This window comes from Gadus morhua, chromosome 16 (genome assembly GCF_902167405.1).
Source record: "Gadus morhua chromosome 16, gadMor3.0, whole genome shotgun sequence".
Lineage (NCBI taxonomy): Eukaryota > Metazoa > Chordata > Actinopteri > Gadiformes > Gadidae > Gadus > Gadus morhua.
Window position 1 is genome coordinate 18,387,602 of NC_044063.1, and position 9,101 is coordinate 18,396,702.

General features: G+C 42.7%; 1 protein-coding gene across 2 annotated transcripts in view; it reads right to left on the reverse strand.

Annotated features, from left to right (window-relative positions):
* Positions 1–415: 415 nt before the first annotated feature.
* The window catches only part of serpini1 (serpin peptidase inhibitor, clade I (neuroserpin), member 1), an 18,086-nt gene continuing 9,400 nt past the window's right edge, over positions 416–9,101 (reverse strand). Inside the window, exons 2-9 of one of the 2 annotated variants that reach the window (XM_030380994.1) lie at positions 9,070–9,101; positions 8,446–8,676; positions 7,897–8,091; positions 4,586–4,790; positions 4,208–4,305; positions 2,122–2,208; positions 1,158–1,247; positions 416–1,076 (exon numbers count right to left, since the gene is read on the reverse strand). The exon at positions 9,070–9,101 is cut by the window's right edge and continues 271 nt beyond it. In XM_030380994.1, coding sequence (XP_030236854.1) covers positions 1,006–1,076; positions 1,158–1,247; positions 2,122–2,208; positions 4,208–4,305; positions 4,586–4,790; positions 7,897–8,091; positions 8,446–8,676; positions 9,070–9,101 — 1,009 coding nt within the window. In that variant the 3' untranslated portion in view covers positions 416–1,005. The remainder of the gene's footprint in view (positions 1,077–1,157; positions 1,248–2,121; positions 2,209–4,207; positions 4,306–4,585; positions 4,791–7,896; positions 8,092–8,445; positions 8,677–9,069) is intronic. The other variant, XM_030380995.1, reaches the window with a different exon arrangement.

Here is a 9,101-nt window from a genome sequence, read left to right on the forward strand (position 1 = left end):
TTACAAGTAAGCGTACAAATGGAGGGAATCGCAGAGAGAAAAAAGACGCATAGAGGTTTTATTACTGGAACACATTCATGTTTTCATGAAGTAAAAGACTGTAGCTGGTTTCACCGTAACTTCCTTTGCTGTATGTACTGTACATCATAAGAAATGGCATAGCGTTTCCATCGCGACCATATGCACCCGTCTCTATGGTAACCTGTGTCAGATACGCAGGCCCCTCTGGTCACCCGTGTGATGGCCAGCCAGCAGCTTACTCAATAACTGGGATGCGGTTAGGCATGTTATTTCATCAGCAGGTTAGCAATGGCCCCACTGCTTGCAAAAGAGAATAACTAGAAACACTGATAACATATAAATAAATATATATATATATGTTGATATACTAAGATTCATTTCACCAAGGACGAAATGTTTGAGGATACTTCTTTAATGCTCTTTGTTGCAATAAATATTATGGTATGGTATACTTGTAACACGAAAGCCAAATGTACAGGAATATAATTGTAACGTGGCGCAGGTGTTGGTTGGAGCGCTTGTGTTCAAAGTGCCCACACTGAGAAGAAGAGAGAAAAGTCGTGTGGGTGTGTCTGTATGTGAAGAACAGAAAACAGAAAAGAGTGTTATGTGTCATAGTGAACGGGGCTGTGCGTGGATTACATATCACGCTCTCACTCAATACAGTGTTTGATATGCCACACGTATTATAGTACAAACAGTCCTATTCCTTCCCCCAAGAGTATGTACATCTTTTCAATTCCTGTATCCAAGTGTTTAAAGCTTCCAGTATCAAAACACAATCACATTATATGTCAATTATATCTCAATATATATAATATATATGTATATATATTTATAACATTCAGGTCGTATATTCTCATAAAGAGTATAAAAACACAGCTGAGGATGGCATCAAAGGACAGGTAGCGCTTGTGTCGTCCGGATATCATTGGCTGCCGGGTAAGGAAGGGGCGGGCCGTGAGGGATGACCTCACAGCCTGGTTAGAAGAAGTCCTGGTCACTGGGATTGATGACCTCAGGGGTCATGACCCTGCCCATGAAGAGAATGGATCCTGGCGATTGGAAAGATCCGACAGTCAGTCACAATGTTGATTGAACATATCGGTGATGAATATGCGTTGGTTAACACGTACCTGTCCTGCGATTTCTGATAACAAAGAAAAAGGGGTGATCGGCCATGACTTGTGGGTACAGCACCAGAGTCCTTGTCAAGGCAATCATTCCTATAGGAGGGATGGAGGGAAGCAAGAAAGAAAGAACAAAATAAAGAAGTATCACTTTTTGAGCTGTGTATCCTCAACAGCTTACCGATAACAGCAGGAGGGGGCAGTGTTTAGTGAGATTTCAACTGCGAATGGGATGGCGAGGTAAGCCCACTCAAAGTAATGTGATAACCAGATAACCATAAACACTTCCACACTGTACATTTTATATTGGTGTTGTGAGAGCAGCGCTATTTTGAATTTCATTATATTGTACTAATATTTGTTTGATTGACATTAAAGCCATATTAGATCAAAACAAACCAACTGTAAACTAATTGGCCTGCCCCGGTGTAATATATTGTTATGAATATAACCTGTTGTACAATAATAGCACAAAGAAAATCTAATATTCAATTTCATGAAAGAGCCTTGCTCTAGATTAGTAAAGAGTTGATGATGACAGTTGATGATGACAGCTAAGCCAACAGTTCGGCTTAGAGCTGAGCTATTTTGAATTTCATTATATTGTACTAATATTTGTTTGATTGACATTAAAGCCATATTAGATCAAAAAAAACCAACTCTAAACTAATTGGCCTGAAAAGAATAAATACAATTTAGGCAGACAGCAAGGGTCGGCTTAGCTCAGGAGGTAGAGCAGTTGCCATGTAACCGAAAGGTTGCTAGTTCGATCCCCAGCTCCTCCTAGCTGAGTGTTGATGTGTCCCTGAGCAAAACACTTAACCCTAACTGCTCCTGACGAGCTGGCTGTCGCCTTGCATGGTTGACTCAGCCGCCGGTGTGTCAATGTGTGTTTTAACCGAGTCGCATTGGATAAAAGCGTCTGCTAATTGTAATGATGAGGATGCTGCTGAGGATGGTTATGATTTACCTGATCCTACAGCTCCCTCCGCCCCTTCCTCAGTCACTTCCAGGTAGGCCTTCTGCACTGCTTTCCCTATGAACAGGTCTTTACCATCTGTCCGCACACAGAAAAATATACCCACACAAATGGAAAAGCAGATTTAGAGGACCATTAAGCAATGCAAACTGCTTGTGTGCATTTGTGGACCAGATGTGAAATGTGGGTTACAGAGTGTCTCACAGCCAGAGACGTGGGATAGTACAGGTTTATAGCAGTACAAAGGTTACAGGTCAATTATTTTGTTCAATTTCATGAACACACGAAAAACTCCCTTTGGCAGTTGTTTAAAACAAAGACCAACAGATTTGGAGCCCCTTGTTTGGAATTGAATAAAAGCTCAAACCTCTTAGCCAGTCCATATGGAAAGCCAATGAGTCATCCAGTGTACAGACTCACATTTGCTGCAGTTCCCCCCACCCCACAGAGACTCACTCTGACACCTACAAACACCCACAGCTGTTGACATGGTGGTCCGGGCCGGCCGTGATGGATGAAGACCAAACAGTTTAAGGCAGGCTGTGACCTTCCCCTCATTTCATTTCACAGCTGTTGATTGATGTGACCACTTGGAACGATTGATTGCCTTTTGAACAAAAAAAGTGCTAAATGCTAGGCTAGCGCTAAGATAGATAGCAGGTGGAAAATGTTGCATAACAAAAAAAGGTTATGTCACGACAACTAAAACAAAAGAAGGCAATTTCTGACTTAAACTTCCTTTCCAAACTTAAGGAAATAATTGCATTTTACAGCAAAGGTTTGTTGAAAAACGATTTGGGCTAGCTGTCCTATATGCACCTGTCTGTCCCTTAGATAGCCTAAATTTGTCATAGCTGAACACAAGGAGGTCAGCACCTGCTGAAGTATCTTAGACAAATGAATAAACCTTCATATTTTGTCTCCCACATAATGTTTTTAATTATTTGTGTAATAAACTAATACATAATCCATGTATGAGGATATTGGATGGTTATGCATGTTTTTCTATTGTGTTGCGTTTCTTTCTCTTGTTGGATCTATTTTTACCCGACAGAGTGACAGATCTCACCTGCCCACACAGTGTAGGTACCTTGGTTACCGTGGTTACTTCTCATTTGTAAGACGTTGTAACTCCCTGTCTTCCTATAAGACCTATTATATCGGGTATGTGTGCATTTGTGGTCTGCACGCTTTACATTATATATGTGTGTGCGTGGCATTCGTAAGACGCTGTGCATGTGTGTGTGTTTCTGTGCGTGTGTGTGTTTCTGTGCATGTGTGTGTGTGTTCCGGTGCATGTAGTGTCTTTCTCTGGATGTGTGTGTGTTTCTGTGCTATGTGTGTGGTTCTGTGCATGTGTGTGTGTTTCTGTTCAAGTGTGTGTGTGTGTGTGTGTGTGTGTGTGTGTGTCTTTTTGTGCATGTGTATGGAAGCATACATGTAGCAAATGGCAATGCAATTTGCAATTGAATTGTCATTACATTATGCAATTGCAATTGCAATTTAATAATGTAATTTGAAAATGAGAAAGTGATCCAGTTACCGACCAGACGAGATTTGCTGATAGATTGCAAAATATTTTGCAACAAGTGTTTTGCAGATTGAAATGTAATTTCTATTTTTCAACACATGGAGTGCGGCGAAGGGGCATTGCGACAACGGGGACGCTTTACCTTTTCCATTTGAATAAAGGCACTCAAAAAAATTGGCCAAAATGTCAATTATATTTTATTGATAGAACTTTTTCAGATTGAATTGAGGATTTCATTGTAACTTCTCATCTTAAAATACAGTTTAGATAACGTATTCTCAAATAAAATTATTCAATTGCAGAATGAATTGTCAATTGCATAATGCAATGACTCATTGAATTGTAAATTGCAAATTGCATTGCCATTTGAACTTTGCTACATATATGCTTCCATATGTGTATTTCTGTGCATGTGTGTTTCTTTGCATATGTGTGTATTTCCGTACATGCGTTTATTTCTGTGCATGTGTGGGTGTATGGGTGTTTCTGTGCATGTGTATGGGTTTCAGTGCATGTGTGTGTGTGTGCAGTGGTGTGTGTTCTGACCGGTCATGGCGGAGAGGTCGGCTTCCTTGGTGAATATGTTCCTGATCCCCAGCTCCTGCAATGGCTCCTTCAGGTCCATCCTCTGCTCCACCTTGAACCTGAAGCCACAGGACTACGTGGTCACACACTGGGACATCCCAGGCCAGAGGTGAGCTCTGCTACGATTCTGCTCCATGTTTAACAGATCAATGGTCAGTGGATTGTTTGGGTAAAAAGAACCATTTGCAACACAAATCACACAAACAGACACACGTAACCCTACAATAATAAGGTGGGATGAATGATATTTGCATGCCTGACAATCGTTTACGTGAGTTGGATTGTGTGCGTGACTATCTGTCCGGGGTGTGCATTGAGTGCATTTTGACCCTCTCTCACCGGGGCAGGTACACCTCCACCTTCTGCCGCTTGACGTTGTTGGCCCACTCCTCCAGCAGGGCGGCTTTGATGATGGGCTCCAGGGAGGCCAGAGGCACCTCCTGCCTGGGGAGGACGATCATCATGGACATGTCCTCCCCCTCGTAGGGCATCTCCAGCACCTGGTACACCCCGCCCGCCTCCTGGGTGCCGTCACTGAACTCACCTAGAACACAGGTGGGGAGAGCAGGGTTAAAACAGGTGATATCTAGAACACAGGTGGGGAGATCAGGGTTAAAGCAGGTGATATCTAGAACACAGATGGAGAGAGCAGGGTTAAAACAGGTGATATCTAGAACACAGATGGAGAGAGCAGGGTTAAAACAGGTGATATCTAGAACACAGTTGGATAGAGCAGGGTTAAAACAGGTGGTATCTACAACGCGGAGGGGGAGACAGCAGGGTTAAAACAGGTGATACCTAGAAAACATATCTAGAACAGATGGGGACGCAGCGGTACTTTACTTTATGTTGAATATAATTATTTTCACTTTAGAAATGATCTAACCAGGTAAAGCATTGAGATTAAACCTTGAGTAATTCATGTAATTGTAACGCAAGTCATGTAGACTAACCACACAATCAATACAATACACAATACAATACAGAACATGCACAGGCAATCCCTGGATAATTAGTACAAGCAGATCCCTGAGGAGGTACAGTACAGTACTGGACGGTAGTTGGTATTCTGGAAAACAGCTGTATGTTACACTGAGCCACAGTAGCAGCGTAGTGTGCCATCCGTCTTCCAAAGTTTCTACTCTGGAACAGGAGCGCACTCCAGAATAAGAATGCCAACACAGCCCCGTCTTTAGGGACCTGTCCCTGTTCTGAAGCGCTTATGCACACGCACGTGTGCACGCACGTAAAGACACGCTTGAATACACAAAACAAACATGCACACACACACATATACACACAACCAGGCTTGCACCTAAGCAAACAAACATTCACACACACACACACACATATTCAAACAAACACGTGCAAATGCAGAAATGAAGAAGACACTGAATTTCCCCTATGCAGGACGTGTGTGTTGAGCAGGATGTGTGTTTTGTGTGCGAGTGTGTGCGCATGTTGCACCAAAATCTTTCTAAGGCTAGAACTTTAGCAGCAGTGCAGTAGTGGGGAGGTTGGGGGAGGGGGTTTGATGTAACCGAGTTTGGCAGTGCACGGTAGAGAAAGCCACTGGATGCTAACCCCCCCTCCCCCCCCCCCCCCCCCCCCCCCCCCAGAAGCATTTTAGATGATAAGCCACCGAGAAGAAACATATGACTCTGTAGAAAGGCAACTTGTCTCACAGGGAGCAGGAGTCCAGGTAGAGAGCTGCAATGATGTCTGACAACCTGGATAGATAGGCTGGATTAGAATGTCGATAAATAACCTTCTCAACAAGGCCAGGGAACCAAGGCCCCTGCGGAGACGTTTAATATAGAGCCCTGGGCACCTCAGTTCTCAGCTCAAAGGAGAGCATGGTGTGCTTGATATGCTTCTGCCCATGAATATGCACGGTAAGAACATGTAGAAATGCATGATTGAAGAGCATTAAAAAGGCATGGGGATAGCTTTGCTCTTTTTCACTGTGAAACAACTTGTTCAAAATGGTTTCCTCGTCTTCTATTCATATAAAGATCCTTGACGAAGCACACAAGCGATATTACTTGTGCTTGTAACCCGCCTACGCAGTGTGTCATTACAGCATTATTTTGGACTCGGCATTAGACTAAATCCTATTTTATGATGAGGATTCATAATGCTTGATTGTGAAACTCTTAAGAATTATAATCAACGAGGGAAACATGGATATCACTGTTGGTTCCTGATAAATAACAATCAGCCCAAAAATCGGGGGAAAGAAAATACAAATTGTGCCTGCAGAGACACATAAAGACTTTTTGTAGCATTTCGCATTGGAAGATCCCATTGAAACAGAGAATAGGCTGGAAGCACAAGAGTGTTATGCATACATTTTCAGTGTTTTGAGCCTTTTGTACCTGAAACAGTCTGGGATTTCCACCAGCACAAATCGTGACTACTGTTATTCTCAATTTCAACCGATTTATTATCTGAATATAGGACTTCCATCCCGACCTCACATCGCAATGACTGCTTCAATTTTGGAACCAAAAGGGGCATTGGAGTTTAATTATTTGTGTTGATAGTAATAGTTTTTGATCGTTGCTTAGTTACTAATCATGAAGAGATTTGTCAGTATCGGGAGAAATAGTTGTGTGAAACTTAAACAACATTTTTTCCTCAGTGACGGTATATTTCCGTTGATTTAGGATTTCACAGTACTACAGCTCTCTTGAGTCCTCTCAATATGGCAGACTGTCACTGACTATAATTCCCATAATGCATGCTGATATACATGCCCTTTATAGAGCTCACCAGTAATCGCCCCTTTTGAATGGCTCCGGTCCCTAAAGTAAATTTCCCATTCATTCTCTCCATTACATTTTCAGAAAATTTTTAAAGTTTTAAGCCTGGAACCAAACCAATTATCCGACTAATGATCCGTGACCATAAAACTATTTAAATTACCTAATGTTAGCTATCTTGTCTTTACAACATTTACAGTTCATTTTATCTACAGCTAACTAAACTAATTATAGTTCTCTAACTTTCCATAAGTCTTTGTTGTTACCAGCATTAACTTTGAAGCTAGACATGTAATCTCATATGCTATGTTATGTTAACAACATAATTATTAAGACTCATGTTAGCTACCTAACTAGCCAGCCTGCAAAACTAACTAAGGCCTTGTATGTCTTCTCTTTCATACTGGCATACATAACCCACAAACTGGCCCTCACAAACACTTTACTCCCGTACATGCCACTCTTGTCCTCATCTCTAAAAAAAACACATCATGTCAGAAAGGGAATTCATGGTGGCTCAGCAGTAAACGATCACAGGGTTCAGTAGTAGCAGTCCTTCTTCCATAGTAACAACGCGCTCAACCAATCAGAGACGTCCTGTTGCACTTCAGGATTGTAGGTAGTAAAGAGCATTGCAATGTTTTTCATAAAACCTTTCTTTAACTCTACAGGATAATATACCATCATTTCACAATCTTCTGGCTCGTGGTAAGTAAGCCTTTGATGGTTAAGACATTATGGCTAATAATCAAAACCTCTATGCAGAGAATGAATGGGATTTTCACTTCCGGAACCTTCCGGATATGCAATTTTACTGTATATAAAATGTGTCACATTTAGTGGCATCTAGTTTCCATTGTAGGGATTCTGAAGTTGGTATTGTACCGTAGGAGAAGTCTCCCTGCTGGTACATCATGAGGGTCTGGACCTCTGAGCCGTCGTCCCGGCTGAAGGAGAAGGTCCTGGTGTTTTCTGGTCTGAACTGGTTCTTCCAAGAGCCCCGGAAGTACACAGCGTTCACCAGGGTCAGCCGGGTCATGCTGCTGAAGTCCTCCGCCGACAGCAGCTTATGGATCTTGCCTAAGGTTGAACACAATAACATCACAATGTCACAAAGTGACGCTGAATAGACCCAACTACCATTGAGATCTTCCCTAAAGTTGCACACACCAATGCCAACATGGACAATAATCATGGCAGACAAAAAAAATCAAAACTCAACTGAAGGGATACATAATCATCATGCCAAGGTACAATGTGCTAGTAGGGTTTAGTGTAAATTTCCGTGACCATCTTATCTGAGCAGAAACATCCATGTCTGAGTCTTCCTCACTGCCTCCGATTAGGGTTTTGTTTACTCCCTCACTCTTTCCCCCCCCCTCTATCTCTCTCTCTCTGCTCGTTCTTCTCCTGGCACATCTCTCTCTGTCTTACTTTCAGTGTGGTTCTCCACCCAGCTGTTGATCTGGTCGGCGACGGCTGCGGATTCGCTGAAGTCCACCGTGTCCACCTCTGCCCTGAAGTACTTCCTCATCAGATGCAGGAACTCTGGGTTGAAGGCCATGCCCTCCTGGAGGTACAGGCTGTTGGCCAATCGGACAATGTAGTGTCCATCGTCGTCTGACATGGCAGACGTCAGGTTGTGGAGCAGAGAGAACTCCTCGTCTGCAGCACACGCACATAGAACAAAAAAGAAAAACATATTGATTTTTTTTTTCACATTTTTCAACTATTTAAGCACAGTGAGTGATTTAGCCAGAACTCTGAGGCTCTCTTGATTGAGACTTTGTAATTCTTCACATCTTATGAACACAAATATGCACAAACTAAATCAGAAACAGCGACACATATATCGTGATTTGTAAATATGGCCTATCCCCGGATGGAGTATGATTTTCCTTTCCCGGTGGTGGATATCAAAGGTCAGGTTCCATCACTCTCATTACTCTCGATAATCCCCTCCAGTACTCCTCCTTCTCCCGTAATCCCTGCGCTGAGCTGATTGGGAGCGCACAGAGACAGATCCGCAGTGCCTGGCAGGCCACCAGCATCTCTCACCTGCTGGGAGCTGGCTGAAGCCCACCGCCTGG